This window comes from Lissotriton helveticus, chromosome 5_1 (assembly GCF_964261635.1).
Source record: "Lissotriton helveticus chromosome 5_1, aLisHel1.1, whole genome shotgun sequence".
Classification (NCBI taxonomy): Eukaryota; Metazoa; Chordata; class Amphibia; order Caudata; family Salamandridae; genus Lissotriton; species Lissotriton helveticus.
In genome coordinates, this window is record NC_136065.1 from 1,578,870,458 (window position 1) to 1,578,891,963 (window position 21,506).

At 46.5% G+C, this 21,506-nt stretch overlaps 1 protein-coding gene across 1 annotated transcript in view; it reads right to left on the bottom strand.

Moving 5' to 3' along the window:
* Positions 1-4,329: 4,329 nt before the first annotated feature.
* Positions 4,330-21,506, bottom strand: part of FRS3 (fibroblast growth factor receptor substrate 3) — a 161,298-nt gene continuing 144,121 nt past the window's right edge. Inside the window, exons 7-8 of the mRNA XM_078644732.1 lie at positions 14,587-14,744; positions 4,330-5,421 (exon numbers count right to left, since the gene is read on the bottom strand). Of these exons, the coding sequence (XP_078500858.1) occupies positions 4,453-5,421; positions 14,587-14,744 (1,127 nt within the window). The 3' untranslated portion in view covers positions 4,330-4,452. The remainder of the gene's footprint in view (positions 5,422-14,586; positions 14,745-21,506) is intronic.

The window sequence follows — 21,506 nt, forward strand, 5'->3', positions numbered from 1 at the left end:
CAGCGGTTCTGGTTGGGGTGCCCGTTGCAGAGAAGTATCTACCGGCAGAAGATGGTCCTGTTCCGAGCAGGCCCTTCACATCAATTGCCTGGAGTTGATGGCGGGCTCGTTCGCGGTGAAGAGCTGGACAAAGGACAGGATCCAAAGTTGTGTTCCGCGCAAGATGGACAATGTGGCAGCAGTGCGCTACATCAACTATCTCAGAGGGACACGATCCAAGGCGTTATCCAATCTAGCCCGCCATCTCTGGGAGTATTGCTTATCCAACCAGATATTCCTGTCTGCGGAGCATCTTCCGGGTTTGTCCAACCAGGTGGCAGACTGGTGCTCTCGTCACTGGAAGGATACCAGCTTGTGGCAGCTACATCCCAGTGTTTTGGGGGGCAATCCAAGTTTGGTGGGGCCCATTCTCAGTGGACCTCTTTGCCTCCCGTCTGGACGCCCAGCTGGAACGTTACTTCAGTTGGCGTCTGGATCCGGAGGCGTTGGCAGTGGATGCTTTCCTTAAGTATTGGAGCAAGGAGCAGGGTTACGTGTTTTCCCCCCGTTTGCAATGATCATGAGGTTATCAACCCAGGTGAGGAGACAGCAGGCGGACCTAGTGGTGATTACTCCAAAATGGAGGTCGCAAGCCTGGTTTCCGGTTCTGATGGAACTTTCCTGGGATTTTCCAATCCCTCTACCCCTCGGTCTCGATCTCGATCTCCTCAAGGATCCTCAGGGGAATCCTCACAGTTTTCTGGTCACAGGCGGTCTGCGCTTGATGGCCTGACGGGTTACAGGCAACGCTGGAAAGTCCCAGGCCTTTCGGAAGAAGCTGCCATGTTGCTCTCTAAGTCCTGGGCCGAGAGCACCAATAAGAAATACCGATCCGCTTGGTCAAGGTGGGGAAGTTGGTATCTGCGACAACAGGTGGATCTGATGGGGGCAGACATTGTGTACGTCCTTAAGTTTTTTGCATCGTTGGTGAAGGAGAGAATGGCCTACAGGTCAATTAACACCTTTCGTTCAGCGATCGCGGTGGGCCATGTTCTATTGGATAATCGCCCAACATCCTTTAGTTTGTAAATTATTGAGAGGTATCAGATTGTCAGTGCCTCCAGAACCACGTTACTCTGTGTTATGGGTTATGAACAAGTTTCTAAACCTCTTTCGATCCTGGCCATCCAACAAGTATTTGTCGAGGAAGCAGATGTCCGCTAAACTCGCAATGTTGTTGCGTTTGATTTCATGTCGTAGGGTTTCAGATGTGAGGGCTTTAGATCTCACGGGCCAGGTCTTCACTCCAGAAGGTGTTACCTTTCACATTTCTAGGCTAACTAAGTGCAATTCACGTTCTGTGTCCTATCCTGCTTTTCCTGACGTCCCAAAGTTGTGTGTGGTCTGAGTGCTTAAAGCCTACGAAGTGGCGACAGTGGATATACGCCCATAGGGCGTAAAAAATTGTTTAATGCTCTTACTAAACCACACAGGGCGATTTCGCCCCCTACTATTGCGAGATGGGTCCGCTGGGTAATGCAGGAAGCAGGTATAGATACTTCCCGTTTTGGAGCTCACTCAGTAAGGGGTGCAATGGCATCCAAGGCATTTTCCCTGGGAGCACGGCTGGAGGATATTCTGAATGCCGCAGACTGGTCTTTGGACTCCACCTTTAAAAGATTTTACTTTAAACCAGTAGTGTCACTAGGGTCTTTGGTGGTGGACAAGCTTTAAACTAGCCTAATCTGAAGCCTCCGGTCCTGCCATAGAATGCAAAATTTCCTAGCTAACGTGCAGGAAAGTTATAATTCTATTAAGGAAGCGGAGGCGAAGAGTGGCCCACCCGGTGTTCATTCGAACCCGCCCAGAATATCTGCGTATGCATGGTGAGTAAAATGTTTGTGGTACTGTTTGTTTCATATGAAATGTTGATGATATTACTGTGGCTCATTGCCGGTTGACAGGTTACATTGTTCACTGTTTTTGCAAAAGGCTCTTACTCCCTTCAGCTTATCTAGCTTTCTTTTACCTTATGATCGGATGCTGGCAAGCAAGAGTAATCCGGAGACTGCCTTGATGGGGTCGCAGGAAGAAAGAGGAAGATAGAGTGTCCACAGGGGAAGTTATGAGGCGTCCTTGCACAGGATTGGCTGCTGTTGTTTGGACTTTTTTCTGTTTTCAGTTTCCCTGTGTTCATGAGAAATGTAGTTTCAATATACATTGTGGTGCTTTTGTAAGCTGGAGTGTGTAATAAATGGAGAAAGATTCAGCCTAATCTTCGCCTCTGCGTCCTTAATAGAATTGAAACTTTCCTGCACGTTAGCTAGGAAATTTTGCATTCTTCTCCACAGAACGGAAAATATGAAGTGCTGTGTTAGCTGCAAAGTGAGTGCATTATGCCATCCAGTTGGACCAGACTGCCCTGCAGCAGCACTACTATTCATGTTTTTAAATAGGAAAACGTGTTCTCTCTAATAAAATGTGCTCCCAGATACCAAGCACAACAGATGTTCAGTGCCAATGAATGTCAGAGGATCCTGTGATGGAGAATTAAAAAAGCAAGTCTAATACCTAAAAGCGACATAATGCCCTCCTATAGTTCCACAAACCAACTAGTCCTATTTTATAGAACCATACAAATATTGACTTTTCTATGTGAAAACATGCTGCCAAGTAATCTGATGTACAAAGACCTCACTGCATAACAGAAATATTTGTACTAGTCATTGTAATTGCACTTTCACTTTTGCGAGGCAACAACTTCCTGGGGGCATTTATGTATGGAATTCATCTTGGGCACTGTCTGACATTAACCAACAATGCAGTGTTTAAGGAGGCAAGCCATACTATTAACACTGCAGGTGGAAATGGTGCAGCGCTCCGATCTGCATCATGTTCAAAAGAGGGTAAATGCAATTACCACAATGGGCTTAAGCTGGACATCAAAGTAATGGAGCAAGGTTGAATATTAACACGGCAGATTCCTTTGAGTCCGAGGGGAAATTAGTCTGGATACACCTTATATACAAAGACATTTAGGGCTATTATTGCGAAATTCAAACAGGACTTGAGATCTCTATACCTGTGATACAAGTAAGAGCACTGGTGTGTGCAGTCCATGCACTGCCCTCCTTACGTTGAAATCCAGGTAGAGCCAGTGAAGGAAGGATTCCACACCCTGCTTAGTCTGTGGGAGGCTCAGATGAACAGACTGTTTAACATATTCAATGCCTAGACTCGTCCTGAGCATGTACACAAATAGGTTAATTCTGCAAGTATTCAGCATCTATATTCCTCCTCTTGCTAGAAGAAATTTTGTTACTTGGGCACTGCTACGATACTCCGCTTCTTCTTGGGGGTGACTTATTGGTGGAACAACAAAGCAGAGGCCTCCAGAAAAGAACCCAAATGAACAGACTCTAAAGACAAAGGAGGATAACTCAATAACCTCTTCCTACAGTACAGCAGATTTAAAAAAAGGAAACGGATAGTGCCAAGATGTCTACTTCAGTGTTTTGGAGAATCAGAAGAAAAAAGAAATCTGAAACATTCGGAAGTTTAGGAAAACGGCATGACTACCCTGGTAAGCATGCATTGAAGTATGCCACAGGTCGCACAACTTGCCAAACGCCCTGACCTTTAGAGGAGCAAGCACACACCCATGGTGTATTTGCAATGGACTCAGTACATGCAGTAGAGCATACGACTATGTCCCAATTCAGCAAGGGAACTTTCGACTGGCTCATTTGTATCTGTCAACCCACCTGAGCTTTAGGTTCAGAACCTTCTCAACTCACAACCATCATATATACAAGAGTAACTCCACCACATACAGACTACCTTCAACGGGCCACTCTCATTCCCCTAACTGCAAGACTAACGGGTAGGAGCAAACCCGCGTAAAGGCAGGGAGGTATGGAAGAGGCAAATATTTCAGATCCAGGAATCCATTCTCCCTCCAATGATGCACTGTTCCACTCCATGACTGGCTACGAATTTTAGAAAAAAAAACAAAAAGAATATTTTTCTTAAGATGCGTTACAAAAATAAAAAAATAATAAATAGAAAAATAAATTAATAAATTAAATTAGCAACTTGAAATCCATTTCTGAAATGTCTAGAAAAATAAAAAAATGACAGCAAGGCGGAATGTAGGGAGCAGACGTACACTGAGCGAACATGCCCGATTTTCAGTCTTTCACAGCTAAAAAGCCCTTCCACCCCCTCGCTGTCGTCTGCTGTCCCCTTACCCTACAAGTGTCTGCAGCGCGTGAACAGATGGAACAATCCCAATGTGAGCAGCCCTCTCTTCCCATGATGGAGGCAGGCTGCAGACAATGGTGTGCTCCTTGTACTGTAGGCTTGGCACAGGTAAACGTGTTACTGTTTGGGGGGCGAGGGGGTTCTGACATGCTTGTGAGTGCCACACCACAAGTTATGAGGAATGGTGGCTGGGCCTTGGAGGAGCTGCACTCACAGCGGCAGATCTGTGCTGTTGTGCCGGGTCTTTCTGGAGGTGCCATCATCGCGTGGTAGCGCCCGCTGCAGGCTCGACATGGCAGCTGTCTTTTTCAGGTCAATGATCGCATAAGAGTCTGCTCGCCGTGCAGAGTGGACAGGGACGGGGGTGCAGGGGATTTGTGGAGTGTGCCGTCCGTGGGGGTCGTTCTTCTCCAGCTCCACCTGAATGTAGTTCAGTTGGCGGGACTCGGGGCAGGGCCGGCGGAAGTCGAAACTGAACACATTGGGCGTGCAGTTCCTGTGTGACGTCATGTCCCCTTGGCGGAGGCCCCCGTGGTGTCCCCCGCTCTCGGCGTTCATGTAGTTTTGGAGCGGGTCGTCAGGATAGCCGTTAAGCGAGGGTGTCATCACGTCCACAGAGTCCTCCTCCTCGTCGTCTTCCTCGTCCTCCTCGTCTCGCAGGGCGTGGCACTCCCAGACAGGTGGCAGAGAGGGCAGGTTTTCGTAGTGGAGCAGGGCCATGCGCCGGTGGGCACAGCTGTTGAAGCCAAGGCCGTCCCCAGTCAGCTTTAAGCGACCCCCAACCCCACGCCGCAGGGCCATGCTGCCCGGGGCCGGGATGCCATTGATGTTCTCGTAGGCGTACTTGGGCCCTCGGCACTCCTCCTTGCACTCGTTGTTGTTGTTATGGGGGGGCTCGCGCTCCGGCCCGCACGTGTGGCCGCTGCACTCCCGGTGGTGCCTGCAGAAGCTGTCCGCTTTGACGGGCACGCGCCTGTACACGGGCGCCGGGCCCAGCACAAACTTCACCTGGCCCGGCTGCATGTACACCTGTGGGTTCCGCTCTTCCAGGGAGCAGCCGGAGCTGCCGTGGTGCCGGGCCTGCTCGGAGAACGATGGGTGGACCTCGGGCAAAGAGTGCATGTAGTGCCGACCTCGGAGGTCATCTTCCACGGTGGCTGTATTCACATATGTGTGGGACTAGAAGGAAAGAGAAGATGGGGTTAAAACGACTGGCCAGATGGCATTCATGGACACACAATGAAAGAAAGGTAATGCACGCTCTATGGGAACCCTGCTTGAGTAGTTTCCAGTCCAGAATCAGCAGGGGGGACAAAGTAGAGGAAATCTAGATACATGTTACAGCGGTTCCAAAGATCACTCCAATCCTCCGCAGAGAGAGTTTCCAGGTTCTGTGACCGACTACCCTTTAACCTCCTTAAATGAATAAGCAAGCGGCTCGTAACCCTCAGCACATTTATGGCATGATTAAGCAAATAAATGCAATTGGCCAAATAAGGGGCTCCCAGCGAACCAATGGAAAATGTATTCAACCGCAAGGAAACTTCTCTGGCAAAGGTTTGGGTGAAAGAATAAAGTTAAGAGTGCTTTTACTCAAAGCCCTAAACTTCAACCTAAATACATAACCATTTATTGGCACCATCACGCTATAACCTCTTCCCCCCCCCCCCCCCCCGTAGTCCAACCCTGCACTCCAATAAAAAAACTCCTTGGTGCATGTCTCAACAAAACTGCATCTATTCCCATACATTTCCACATGCACATGCTCAGCTTCACGCTGGCTGCAACATGTCTTGAGCTTTTTTATCCACACATGCAAAAAGAATTATTGATGGACAGAATGTTGAACAATGTCAAACATTCACTGCAGTACAGAGATCTGGGCCTAAATCCATCGTTATTTTGCTCCCCATGCCATTCCAGTTTAAACCCAGCCATATGCAAATCAGTCTTGACCCTGTTCCCCCATGGGAACAGTACAGCCCGAACTGTCAGGCCAGGCCCTCCCTGGACCAGAAACAAGCATCCTGGGACGGTTTTTGAGGTCTCACACCTCATCAGCCAGGCTAGCTTGACCCCAGTAATACTAGTCCAGAAAAAAGGGTTTTTGAGTAACCAGGGATTTTCAAGGCGCTCTGCTAAAGTGGACGCAATAGTTCAAAAGGGAAAGATGTCGCTGTATGGTGCAACTAGGTGAGGGGATAAGCCCTGTAACCCCCCAATTGAGTGCGGGAAACAACCCTCACAATACAAAATTCTAGCATAAACCTAGGCACACATAAATTAGATGTGATAATCTGTTAGTGTAGACATATATAGTACATTACGCAAGCCAACAAATACAGAGATGATCTCTTGATGAGTTTTGAATTTGTTCAGTCTTTAATTTTGGAGAAAAACCAGCCGACGCGCGGTTCATCGCATTTGGAACAATCTTTCAGTGATTTCCTCAGGGCGCTCAGCCGGTGATAATTCTGACCCAGCCGGGCCAGAGACAAACTGGTCAGCTTCAATACTAAGCAAGGGAATCGGAGGATCCGTATCGAATTATGCAAGATGCTCTTAAGCGCTCCGATATCTAAAATAACCCAATGGTGTCGATGGGGTGAACCGGAAAAAAGGCTTTAGTATGGCCGAAAACAGAGTATGGCAGTGGTCTCGGTGGACGCCGTGGGGGAAAGTAATGCAAGAGGAACGGATAACTCCTTGTGCGTCGACAATCTTCCAGTAAGTGAACCTCGGTGTCTCGCCCACGGGCCACTGTGTTCCTGGTTGCTGGTTCCTCTTGCATTACTTTCCCCCACGGCGTCCACCGAGACCAACTGTCATACTCTGTTTTCGGCCATACCACAGCCTTTTTTCCAGGTCACCCCATCAACACCATTGGGTTATTTTAGATATCGGCGCGCTTAAGAGCATCTTACATAATTCGATATGGATCGTCCGATTCCCTTGCTTAGTATTGAAGCTGACCAGTTTATTTATTTGAAAGTTTTACATAGCGCGAACAAGATCTTTGCAGATAACAGAGTGTTTTACATAGGCAAGGGGGGTGGGTACACAAGGGAGCATATTTAGGAAGGTAGGTCATCGATGCAAGTAATACAGATAGGAGGGAGTATGAACAATCGGGTAAGGTCGATAATACAGGTAAAACATATGTGCAAATGGATCAAACAAGAGTATAGATCGACACAGAGTCTTAAAAGATCAAAAATTGTATTTAAGTGTATTTAGCCATGAGGATAGCTTTAACTTCTTTCTTAAAGAGAAAAGCGGAGGGGATGAGCCTGGTTTCAGGAGGGAGTGAGTTCCAGATCCTAGGCGCCATTCCTGAGAAGGAGCGTTTGTAAGTTATTTCCTTCCGGAATCTTCGAGGTTTCAGCAGAAGATTCTTAGTGCTTCTGGTGGTTCTCGAGCCGCCGGAAATGGTCAGCTTCTGGGTGAGGTAGCCAGGTGAGTTCAGGTGGATAGTCTTGTGTGTCAAGCAGGCAATCTTCAGATGTATTCTGGCTTCAAAAGGCAGCCAGTTCAGGGATTTAAAGTCCGGAGAGATATGTGAATGTTTTTTTGATCCAGTAATGAGTCTCGCTGCCGCGTTTAGTGAAGCTCTCAGGGGTGCAGTTGTAGTTAGGGGGAGGCCGCAGAGGGCGATGCTGCCGTAGTCTATGCGAGGGATGATTAGCGCTTGTACTGCAGTTTGGAAGTCTTTGGCTGGGAGGAAGGGTTTAAGTTTCCTCAAGGTATTTATTTGGAAGTTCGCTCCCCTAGTTGCCTTGCTGATATGCTGCTGCATGTTGAGATTGGCGTCAAGTGTTATGCCTAAAGATTTTGCTGAGTCCACGATGGTCGGTTGGACATTGAGTGCAGTTAGGTGTTTAAGCCAAGTTTGAGTGGTAGAGATTTTCGCGGGAGGTGAGATCAGAAGGAACTCAGTCTTCATAGCATTGAGTTTGAGGTGGTTATCGGCCAGCCAGGATTGGGTGCTTCTGATCGTTGAGTTCAGACGCATGATGTCTTTGGGGGATTGTAATTTGAGATATTGTTGAGTGTCATCGGCGTACATGTGAAAATGTACATTGGATGCTTGCAGCAAGGTGGTGAGAGGTTCCATAACTAGGTTGAACAAAGTAGGGGATAGGCAGGATCCTTGGGGGACACCGAACGATACAGGTACTGGAGAGGACATCAAGTTGTTGCTCTTGAATTTCTGAGACCTGTTGTGAAGAAAGGAGGTGAACCACTGAAGAACAGTCCCGGAAAGACCCATTCTTGTTTTTAAGAGTTCGAGTAAGTTCTCATGTTTCACAGTGTCGAATGCTGAAGAGAGATCAAGAAGGATGAGGAGGCAGGAATCATTGTGATCTAAAATTTGGAGGGCGTCGTCAATTATGTGAGTCATAGCCGTTTCGGTACTGTGCCCTGCTCGGAAGCCTGATTGATGAGGGTTGAGGAGATCAAACTGTTCTATGTGCTTTGTCAATTGTAGTTGAACGCATTTTTCCAACAGTTTGGCGAGAGTAGGAATGTTGGTGATAGGACGGTAGTTGTTTAGATCGGTGGGGTCTGCTGTTGGTTTCTTTAGTAAAGGTGTAACTTGTCCAACTTTGAGAGAGTCAGGTATGGTTCCTTGTTGAAGTGAGCTATTGATAATTTTAGTCCAGAGTGGGAGGAGCAACGGGGTGAAGTCTTTTACAGCGTTAGCAGGAAGAGGGTCATTGAGGTGATTGGATGGTTTCAGGGTGCTGAGTAGACTGTCAATTTCTTCTTCAGAGTACGTGTCAAAGGATGACCATGTCACATTGTTTTTTGGTTCATTGGGTGTTATGCAGTGGTGTTTGGAGTAGAGGCTAGCGTCAATGAGGAGTTCGCTCCTTATGTTGTCAATTTTTTGTTTAAAGAAAGCAGAGAAATCTTCACAGGAAGGTGCATTGCCCATAGTGTCGACTGCTTGAGGTTGTTCCTTGGATTGAGATCGAATTAGCTCGAACAGTTTTCTTGGACGGTTTTTTGCTTGGTCAAGCTGGAGTCTGAAGAAATCTGACTTTGAGCGTTTTATTTTCCTGAAGTATGCGTTTCTCTTTTTCCTCAGACTTTTTAGGTGCAGTGCCGAGGGAACAGATCTCCAGGTGCGCTCTGCCATTCGCATGGCCCGTCTGTCTTCATTGAGACTCCCGTCGTACCAAGGGTTAGAGATCTTGGTGAAGTCTCTTTTCAGTTGCATCAGTGCAGCCTCATTGATTATTGAGGTCATAGCGTTGAGATAGTGGTCAGTTAAGCACTGAACGTCAGTAACGTCGGTAGGGGGAAGTAGGAGATTGCAGCTGTTAGGGGGTACAGAGTTTGGATTGAGTTTCTTCAGGTCTCTTTTCCAAACTTTGGGCTTGGAGGATTGGACCGGGATACGTTTGACTTGTTCATTGATGAAGAATGTGACAGTATGGTGATCTGACCAGTCACAGGGTTGGATTGAATCAAGTTGAATAGTGCCTTCTTTGGAGATGATGAGGTCGAGGATAGAGCCTTTGTCATGGGTCGGGCTGTTGCAAATTTGGGTGAGGTCAGAGGCGTTAAGGTCGTTTTTGAGGCTATTGACCACTGCATCACTACCATCATTCCAGTGAAGATTGTAATCGCCAAGGTAAATTTGTGTGTTTTGCCGTCCTGAGTTGATTGAGATTGTGTCCATGAGTTGTTGGGAGAAGGTGAGGTTGTCCCCAGGTGGGTGGTAGATGATGTGTAGTGAACAAACAGGTTTGTTTTCACTGATGACATCAAGGCAGATGTATTCACAGGAGGTAAGAGAGGGGGCGGAGACTTTATTAATTGCAAGGTTGCTCTTGTAAATGCATGCGATTCCACCGCCTGTCTTCCTGGGTCTGTCAAGTCTAATGATGCAGTAGTTGGGGGGGGGGGGGGACTAGGATATCCATGATAGGGGTAGAAGATTCAGTTAACCATGTTTCAGTTAGGATGGCTAGGTCAAGGTTCAAAGAGATGATGAGATCAGCGACCTCCGAGGAGTGTCTTTGGGCCGATCTACAGTTGAGAAGTGTGCATTTGAGTCTGGGGGTGCAGAGGTTGGAGGGGGGATCTTGAGTGAGGGGGACTTTTGTGAGGTTGTTGGGGACGGAGCCTCTGTTGTTATGCGTGGGGTGTCAGAGGGTTGGAGAAAATCGTAGGAATTGACAGGTGTGTGGTGGCTAAGGGGTTTTGGCGATCCGGGACATATGTGCGGAGTAGGGTGTGTATGTCAAGGTCCGAAAGAGTCATGATGGTGCGTCGAGGGCGGTTGGAGGTATTGCGAGAGGGATAGAGGACCATTGTGGGGGGTGCGTAGGGTGTGAGGGGGCTACGTTGTTGGGTCGAGAACGGTGTGAGGGGGCTAAGTTGTTAGGTCGAGAGGTGGAGGTGGGAAGGGGGTGTCTGGGGTGTGTGATGAGAAACTCTTTGAGGGTGTGGAGTTCTTCCCTCATTTGGAGGAGGGTGGACATGATCGTGTCCAGCGTGGTGTTGGGTAAGGTGTTGGGGGTGGGAATTGATGGAGAACGAGTCTGTGTTACTGGGGACGGGGGGGGGGGGAGAGGGGTGGGGGTGTTAGTGACGTCGTTAGGGTTGGAGTTGGGAGTGTTAGTGAATGTGTTGCTGTTCGGGTAGGTGGGGAGGTTGGGGGGGGGGGGGTGAAGGGATTAGTGAAGGTGTTGGTGTTATTGGACAGGGAATCCATGATAGGGGGGTGAGGTGATTGCGGGACGTTTGGAGGCTGGGCGTTGTGGGGGTGACAGTGTGGTAGAAGGGTGTGAGAGTGGGGGGGAGAGGTTGAGGGAGGGGAGAGGGCTAGGAGTGGCGGGAGTGCAAAGAGTGGGGGGGAGAGGTTGAGGGAAGAGTGAGTGCTAGGAGTGGCGGGAGTGCCAAGAGTGGGGGGGTGATGGGTTGGGAGAGAGTCAAGTTGTGTTGAGTACTGTCAGGTGAGGTTGGATGTTCTAAGAAGCTAGACGGAAGAGTGGGGTTCTGGTTAGGTGGGAGTGGGGTAGAGGGGGTGGGGGTGTTGGAGGCGGGGGGGAGAACCGCGGCTGGGATTGAGGCTTGTGATGTGTAAGTAGTCGAGAGGCGATAGAGTAGAGTACTGGAGGGAGGGAGGAGGTGCGTGTTAGTGGTAGGAGGTGCTGTGAGGTCGAGGATGTTGGAATTGGAATTGGGGGCCAGATGGCGTGGGATCTGAGCGTTGGAGATGTATTCTTTGAAAGTGGGGAACAGGTTGTCAAATAGGTCGAGGTTTCTGTCTGTGGATTGAATTAAGATAGTACCGTTATTATAGATAGTGATGGATGCTTTAGCTGGGTAGAGTTGGGTTGGTGTGGTGGATAGCGTTATGCCATGGGCAGTTTTCCTGGTGGTCAACATGGTGAGTAGGGTGAGGAATGCTTTTCTCCATTGTGCTCAGCGTGTAGTGTAGAGAATGATATCGGTGCTCTTAGCTCCGTTGATGAGGGAGTAGTAGGTGTCTAGAAAGGGGGTTTCAGGGTGGGACTTTAAGCAGTTTTGTTTAAACCGTTTTGCGTTTTTTTTGGAGAGCTCTGGGGGGTAGTTAATTTTATAAGTGTGTTTGCCCGGGAGTTCCATGTTGGACAAAGGGGAAGAGGCAGGCGAGGGGGGGTGTGAGGGTGGGTATAAGAAAGAGCTATGGTGTGCGCGGGGGAGGTGTAGAAGAAGAAGTTATGAAGTGTGTATGGGGGTAGAGGATTTGACTAGCCTAAGATGGCCGCTTCGTTAGGCATGGTGGAGAGATGAGGACTAGTCTAAGATGGCCGCCAGGATAGAGAGGTAGCACAGAGTATAGTAGTCCTATGTTTGTTCTTATGTCCTGAAATCAGAGATGCAGATAAGTTTCGGGGAAGTCCTGTTTCTATCTTACTGGGAGGGTAGGGAGAGGTGAGTCCTATGTCTATTTTGGAGGGCAAGGGGAAGGTAGGGCTTTTAGATTAGCTTTGTGAGGGTCTGGCAATTTGTTGTTGCAGGTTTATGACCCCAGCCATTTTGGGTGAAAAGATCTGTTTTCCGAGGTAGAAGTGGAGGGTTTGTCTCGTGCCCGGCCGGGTCGGAATTATCACCGGCTGAGCGCCCTCAGGAAGTCGCTGAAAGATTGTTACAAATGCGACGAAACATGTGTCGGCTGGTTTTTCTCGAAAATTAAAGACTGAACAAATTCAAAACTCATCAAGAGATCATCTCTTTATTTGTTGGCTTGCGTATTGTACTATATATGTCTACACTAACAGATTATCACAATTAATTTATGTGTGCCTAGGTTTATGCTCGTAGCTTGACCCCAGTGGCATGGAGAGCACGGACCCACGTCTGGGCATACCCGTCCCACTCGGGGTGAATAAATGCAAGAACAACAATTGTTGGAAAATAGTACATTTTGAATTTCTTCAGTATTCCATCCATCATTTGTTGCCGCAGCACTTTTCACCCTAAGTGGGATGGGTATGCCCAGACGTGGGTCCCGTGCTCAGTGTGTCACCAGCCTGGCTGATGAGGGGTGTTATCCCCCAACCCAGTGGTTCCCAAACTTTTTTGACCCGTGGCTCCCTTGATCTAATTGGCAGTTGGCCGTGGCTCCTCCCGTATTTTTTTTACCAGTGGATGGGTGGGAGGGGATGTAAGCCCAACCTCGGGAGTACTTCCTGTTGTTTTTTATTAAATTAATTGGGATGCAATGAAGGTATCTAATCATATTTGTAACAAAATAAAAAGATAACAGTTGTAAAAGGGGAAAAACAAACTTTTGTTTTATGTGCCGATACGTTTGCTCTCATCGAAAATGTAAATGAAGCGTGAACTCAGGCGTGGGAGGCTGTATTGAAGCCAGTGACCATACTGATGTTTCAGTAATATTTGAATGCCTTCCCCTTTCAAGGACCATCCGAGAGTTCTACTGGGTTTGGTCTAGAATAGTTTAGAAAAATGACGATGGCCCTGTCTGTCCCCTTCATGTCTTGAGACTGTATCTTCTATCCATGCTGCTCCCTTTGTGTCCTCAGACTACCCTTTTCTCCATGCCTGCTCCCTTTGCGCACATAGTCTGCTCCTAGTGTCCATGCCTGCTTCCGTCGTGTCCTCAGACAACACTTCTGTCTGTGCCTGCCCCTATACCCCTGACTACCCCCTCTGTCCATGCCTGCCCGCGCCCTCAGACTGCCCCTTCTCTGCATGCCTCCTTTCTTTGTGCACTCAGTCTGCTCCTTGGGTCCATGACTGCTCCATTTGTGCCCCCTGATTAACCCATCTGGCAATGCCTGCTCCCACTGTGCTTTCAGACTTCCCCTTCTGTCCATCCCAGCCCCCTTCGTGCTCTTAGACTACCTCGTCTGTCCATGCCTTTCCTCCATGCCTTCTCCCTTCGTGCCCTGAGACTGCCCCTTTCCTCCATACATGCTCCCTTTGTGCCCTGAGACTGCCCCTTTCCTCCATGCCTTCTCCCTTCGTGCCCTGAGACTGCCCCTTCCCTCCATGCCTGCTCCCTTCGTGCCCTGAGACTGCCCCTTTCCTCCATTCTCCCTTCTTGCCCAGAGACTGCCCCTTTCCTCCATGCCTGCTCCCTTCGTGCCCAGAGACTGCCCCTTTCCACCATGCCTGCTCCCTTTGTGCCCTGAGACTGCCCCTTTCCTCCATGTCTGCTCCCGTCGTGCCCTCTATCCATTATTCCATGCCTGTTCTCTTTGTGCCCTGAGACTTGGGCGCGCAACACCCATTGGACTCAAAGGGCTTCAGGGTCAAGGCTGATTTGCATATGGCTGGGTCCTAACTGGGGTGGTGAAGTGACCAAAAAAACAATGGATTTATCCCAGATCTCTTGACTTGGGTGAATGTTTTAATCATTTAGCGTTCCTTAAATCATTTGTTGCAGCAGCATTTCTTATCCACACAAGCACACGATGAAAACATTTCTCACATAGGAGAAAAATATCTTCACACACTTTGCTTATCCATTCACTAGATTTAATGCTGAAGCACTCTGTTGCTAATTTCTTTTTGTTTCAGCCTCATAGCCAAGTTCAGTCATATTATAATTCATAGTGAGATGAGAACTCTGGTCCTCACTTACAAGTAAACACTATCCATTTCAGCTACACAACTTGCACGCGATCATGAAACCGTAGAAATCCCACGGAGTAGCATGTCACCTGTCTGCTAACATACGCTGGTGCCTCATCTGGAATATGAGGCACTATGTAAATGCAACACTACTATTCCTCCAGCATTGGAGTACACTAACCCCAATCATGGGTACGCATTAACCCAGAGCCCTGGGATACGTTGCACAATGAGGATACGCACCTGCTCCTCAGGAGTGATGAGTCCGTGGGTAGAATCCTCTCCAACTGAGGGGTGCCTCAAGCTGCCCATCGAGGGATGCCGCGACGAGGCATAGTTGGGCCCTTCCCGGGGAAAGCTGTGGAATCCATTTGGGTACCCTCCAAGGGTGTACCCCATAGCTGGAGGGAAGGAAAAAGAAACATGCATTAAGTATCCACGAATAATTACTCTATTGTGTCCAACTACAGCCTCACTACAAGAGGTAGAACAGGTACTGGAATTTAACAGTTGCACAAGCTCAGACATGGTGCTTGAGGCATCAGCACACAACATCCCAAATAAAGATCTCCCAAACATCACCCAGTTCATCAGCCTGCTGATGGCTTTCACTAGTTCCTAAACTCTCTTGGTGGACATCGGAAGGGGACCCACGACTGCATAACGACTGGGCAATAGAACCATCAGGGCCCTCCTGCAGATCTAGAAGGCCAAGTATATCACTAAGGTAGCCTAAGGTAGTGAGATCTGGGGTTATATGGAACATTATTACTGTATTACCCGGCTCAAGTATGTCAGGGATTGTTTCACGGATTTGGGAAGGGTCGACCTATTTACCAACCCAGAGAGTATGTGCAGAAGAGAAGAGTACTGGGTGAAGAAGAACTTCTTTAAAAAACGTCCGCTGGACAGGGAAGACGGGGAGCTGTGGAAGCCCAGTGTGCGTAGGTATTTCTTATTGAAAACTTGGCCATCGACGGAGCCCCATCATCTATGGCTTAAAAGTACTCACAACCAATTTTTACTGACAAGGTTCTGCTTGGACCTTTTTTATTATCTACTCGCCCACCCAGGCGGGGCACATAGGGCCCAGAGTCTCCCTCCCTGTGGCTGCGACGGGAAGTCTCCACAGGAAATGATGCATTTTTTTTAATGTTTTGTAGTTTTTATGATGCCTCAAGAAAGTCTTACCCCATTCTATTTTAAAGAAAGCAAACTTTAGACAGGTTGGACCTGCTTTTATTTTCTTACAAATGCTCTCCAGTAATTCTGTGTTATATGTCCTTAGCTTCTTGAGGTCGGCAGTCAGGCTTAGATCTAGTTGTGACCAACGTATATGGCTGTGGCTACTAAGGAACTGTGGTGATCGTTATGTATGTTTCTTTTAGTTTGTGTCATAGCCCGCTCTATTATTCCTGTAATTTAGGGGGCCGGCGTCTATGAACTGTATCGCTAAAGGCATTTAGATCTTGACCCATCCCCGGCTCTAGTCTTTTAGACATAACCTGGCACATTATTTTTGTACATTATGGGATATGGTAAATGACCTCTAACAATACAAGTCTGTAATATGCTGTATGCGGAGTGGTTTTAACATCACATACAATTGTTTTCCTTTTTTGCGTAAACATTGTATATAGCTTCAAATAAATATTGATGATCTTAAGAGAAATGTAGGTAGGTAGGAATGTATAGTGGACCGGTAGCTGAGGTTTTTGTTTTTTCTCCCTCCCTTCAGATCTTCGCTCCAAATGTAAAACTATTACTAGGATGTCTTAGAAAGGGGTGCGATGAAAGATTTAATTATCATTTTATGAAGCATTTTTATAACACACTGGAAATTATGGCATCTATTTATTTTATTGTTATATTTTTCATTTCTTTGTAATGTTATGGTCTATTTTGATAAATCAAATAAAGTTTATTATTTATTATTAGCCCCGGTAATTATTAACAATAAATGTACCTGTCCACCTTGATGTCTGCCCGGTATGTCTTCGCATGCTGGCCCACCCTGGTCCAGGCATCTTGAATGTGCATCATCACGTTCGTGAGGTCAGCAGTGCACGTCTGCAGTGCACGTCTGCCCTTCAAGTGTCAATACCATTGAATAATCGTGGCTGAGGGCGGGCTCATGGCTCAGCAGGGTTGAGGCTTGCTGGGAAAGTTCTGACCAAACTTTCCACAACGCCGTAGTGCAGATTAAAAGTGTGCAGCATGCTTTCTTTAATCAGCTTGCAGCCTTGTACCGAACTGAAATCCTACATTTGACTTGCTTGTGGCCCACTACTAACTACACTCATTGTCAGATGCAGGTGTGCACTTGTTGTTCTGCACACTTTAAAAACTGCCAGCTAACTAATTGTCATGCTGCACGAGGGTGGCTGCATTATGGGGAGCAGCAGGAACTGCAGGGCATTCTGAACTGTAGATACCGCCTGGGCTGCACAAGTTAATTGGCGCACCCATCCGATCAGCACAACAGTGACCCACTGTGACCAGCAATCACCCCTCATGGATCAGGTAGGTGGAGCAAATCATTCTGTATATGAATTCCACATAGTTGCTGCATTATCTATGCAGATTCAATTTTTGTTTAAAATCTAAAAATCTATGTGAGCCACAACCGGTTGATTTCCGAAAAAATTCAACTTTCCCTTTACTTTTGTTATGGCAAAGGGGTCCGAGTACTTTTTCTGCTAAACTGTGCATGGGTGTTTTTTCTGCCATTTATTCAAATCTTGAGTCACATGCCCACACAAAACAAGGTGAGCTTTCCCGAGAGGTGACCATGTAGCCTACTGACTGCAGCAGCCCACCATAAAACACAAGAAACCCGTTTGAATCTTTGGGCTCAACACATTGTGAATCAGACACATCTCCCTTTACATGAAAACAAATATAATGTAGTCTCAAGTGTTGAGAAGTGCTTGTCTGTACTCAGTCAGGGATTGCACCATGTAAATCTACCAGAAATAAAATGCGCATTCTGCTCGTCACCTCTGCTCTATTCTCATCTGATATGAACCTAGGAAAAAGTATTAAGAATGTCAGAAAGAGATACTCATCTAATTAATTTGACTTAATGGCACAGTGTGAAACTTGAGAACCTGAGGTCAAACACACCTAGCTACCCTGCTCGCCCAATCATGTTGTCATAGACAAGGGCTTTATTTCACCAAACTATGTTTTTGCCAAAGTTTTGTGCTATAAATGCACTTTTTGCTTTTTTTCCTCTCCAAAATTTAATCAGAGCGAGAACCTCCTTTACTTTAGGAAGGCTCGCTCACAGAAATTCAGATCAGCTATTGCAGCTGTTGTTCAGCCATGGATGTGGGTGGAGCCACTGGAGGAAATGGGTTGAGTCGGGGGAAGTGGGTGTGGCCTCAAGAAAAATTGTGAGCACTTGCACGTATTATTTTAGACATTTAGCACTGGGGTAAGGAAAGATTAAAACGAAATGTATGTTTTCTCAGATGAAAAGATAAATGCAAGGGCAGTGGCAAGGAACAGGGTGTGACATGTTAAGTACTTTTACAGACTGCACAAAAGGAAAGGCGATATTTGGTCCTTGGAAAGGGAATTTAATTTTTATCAAAGCTGCCCTTCTTCAACATTGGTTTGGCACTACGTTTGGTCCACTGGACTCCAAGAGAAAGCAGTATCAATCATGACGTGTTGCCAGTCATCAGCCAGAAACTAGCAAGAGGACTACCGGGTCCAGGGGCACCGCGGCAGGAGGCGCGCATCACTTTCACGCCAGCCAGCGCTTAAAGGACGCCACTGCCTCCCGCATCGCGGGATGTGCGCGGGCATGCACGGGCAAAGCCTGGGCCAAGGGCGGGCCCGTCTGCGCCAGTCAGCGACTGGCGGAGGCTGGGATGGGCCACCCTTCTGAGACTTGCCCCAATACTAGACTGTGTGGTAAGCATATTGCAAGTGATATAGGACTATACAATCTCAGGTTGTTTTGAGAACTATAAAGTGTTGATTTTTGCTGCCAGCCTACAAAACCCAAAAAATCATAACAGCATGAGTGTGAGCAGGCGTAAGGGGGCTGCTGGCACTCTAGATGATTTTTTATCATTAGAGCGGAGTCTCTCCTAACACATGAAATATAGACAGCAGAGAGGCGTTTGTCGCTCGACCCTGCAAAATTAGCCACATATAGACAAGTATGTTCACCCACTCCTAATGTTGTACCTGAGCCGCTCTGACTAAGCCCAACAGTAATTGTCTACAATAAGCAACGGTCTCCCGCCTTGCTAGCACCATCCCTTGGTCATTTGGGTGATGTGGTAGACAGCTCAAACAAAACAGGCATGGCAACTAGGTTGCGTGCACCTAGAATAACTGAGGAGTCAAAGGAGAAGGGACAACTGACAAAGCACAGACAAATAACTGGTCTTAGGAAATCAAAAACAAAAAAACGGGGGGGTCTGGGCCCATGGCAAATCCAAATCACCACACTGACTAACAAATCGATGAACAAATTGTAATCCAGAAAAAAACAGCTAGTACTCAGACAGAAGCAGATTTTGGTATACACCCACTTTTATTAAAGAGAGTAAGAGGAATTTAGAATGCTCTATAGTACTAATACTAGAATCCGCACTTGGGTCAATGTTAATGCAGATTAATGACATCACGGATAACAAATTTAGTATAATGGACACAAAGATAGAGCAGCTGAACAACACAATAGGACAACTGAAAAGCAGTAGTGAAACCATCTATCCTGAGATCACCACAGGGGTATGCCCATTATCACAACCAGAGAAGTCCCCAAAATATAAAGCTAGAATGAGTAACGTGAGTAAGGATACAATAACAGTAAATCAGATGCCAAGGCTGATTAATAAGGGCAGAATTACATGGGGTGGATCACCAGAGGTACACAATAACTTAGGAGGATTATATAATAGCCACACCACACATGTAACCTTCAATCCACCTGAAATTTATACCGGTCCAGGTCAAATATATAGTCCCAAAAGTACTGATCTTATACCCGATAATGATGTTCTAAGTCTGCCACCTGCTTTGTGCCCTTATGCGTTAATTCTAGCTGGGGTCCCCTCTCTTAAAAGAGAGCAAAAAGAATCCTGGCATAACTTACGAAACAAGACAGTTGACTGGTTAACTAAATATAAAAAATTTCACCCCTTAAATAAGAAAGATATCCTCATGGTTTGTAGGGTAGGGTGGGTTGGGGAATCCCCAAAGAACATACCAGGTGACTGCATAGTAATACATTTCCGTCGACCACAGATGGTTCGAAAGATATTAAATAAGCATGAGTAGATTCACCCCCAAGGTAGTCGTATTACTGCTCTCCCCCTAGGATATTTTAATAGACCACCAACGGAGAATTCTGTTAATGATGATGGCATCCCAGTTGTACTTTCAAATAGGTTTCGGAAATTATCAGTCCTAGACTCCTTAGATTGACAACAAAAGCCACCACATCAGGGGAATATCACACCTGTGATCATTCAGTCAAACTGCAATATAGTTGTAACCTGTCTTACAAATGCTAAGAATTTCGTAGAGTCACAGTATATTCCAAATGTTGCCAAGACACAGGAGTCAAAAAATCAAGAAGGGGAGGGGGTTATAAGCCTCTCTCAAGCTAATTTCCCCAGAGACCCCCCCCCTGATTTCATGACTAATATTGTTACGGCAAACACATCTAATTCTGATAAGGAAAAATGCTTACCTGCATATGTCGGATCAAGTAAATTGTTGGAAGTATGACTTCCTTCATGGAAAATAGCGGGGCTCAAAAGGAACCTTAGAGATATGGATTGGATTGGCACGAATATATAGAACAGAGTGATATCTGTCTCCTCCAAGAGACTTGGGTATTAAAAACTCCACATAGAATAGGATACAAGACATTCAATGTGGATGCCATCCCGTCAGCTAGAGGCAGGCCATCTGGTGGCCTAGTTATATGGGTAAAAATCAGCATTGAAGTTGCCCTAACCCAAATATATATACCATCACAGGACATGATTGGGGTTAAAATAACCACTAGGGATGGAAAAGAAATATACTTAATTACTATTTACAATAGACCAAGCCCAGCAACAAAGGAATCGCTAGTGATAGAACAACTTGATTCTTTCCTAAATACATTAGATCCAAAGGCAAGGGTAATTGTCGGGGGGGACCTAAATTGCAGTTTTGAACCAGTGGCGGGTTTTGAAAACCTCTTTGATAACGAAGATATAGCAAATAATATCCCTAGTATAGAAAGCCATAAGATAGTGTTGTGTACTGTGGCAGTTGCACAAATTATGAAACTAACCGCAGGGCATGGCTTAAGAGCTTGTAATGGCCGCTTACCTTCGGACAGACCTAGAGCATACACATTTTGTAGAGGTAACTCCAGAAGTAACATAGATTACATAATGGTATCGATGGAGTTCTGGCCAAATGTCTTCGATTTAAAAATAGAGCCCAGAACTGAGAGCGACCATAGACCCTTCCAATTGACATTATTAGCACAGCCATTCCTCCCTACTACCTTGTACTGTGAGGTTAATAATACCGTTATGGAATAGTCACTCATTGGAATATATTTATAATATCTTTGCGGACACCATCTCGCACTATATTGATAAATAACCAGATTTAATTCCAATGTTAGAGTCACAAAATGCCCGTGTAAATGCATTAACTCCGATTGTAAGTAATATACTAAAGGAGGGCAGTGGAGGAAAGAAAGACGCAAACAGACGCTGGTATAATAAGGAGTGCCGCGAAGCAAAGGCTGAACTAATACTGGCAATAAAAAAACAACAATATAACTTCTGTAAGGGAGAACAGGATTAAGTACAAAAGAATCCTAGCCAACACAAAAAAAACTTGGGATGACAATATTTGGACAGACTTGATCAGTGCCGCGAAATCTAAGATCAGCTAGGCTTCTGGAGATTAATAGCAAAAGGGAATAGGACAGGTAGGGATACTAAGGATCTTTTCCTCTATGCCAATACCTGGGTTGACCATTTACTGGTCTCTATGCAGAAGCTGAAACTAACCAGTCTTATATTACTGATGACTTGGTTTTTAATCTAAAGACTATCGATCTACATTTTAGCTTGAAGGAAACAATTAGGGCAATTGAGGCAGTCAAACCAGGGAAGGGTCCGGGC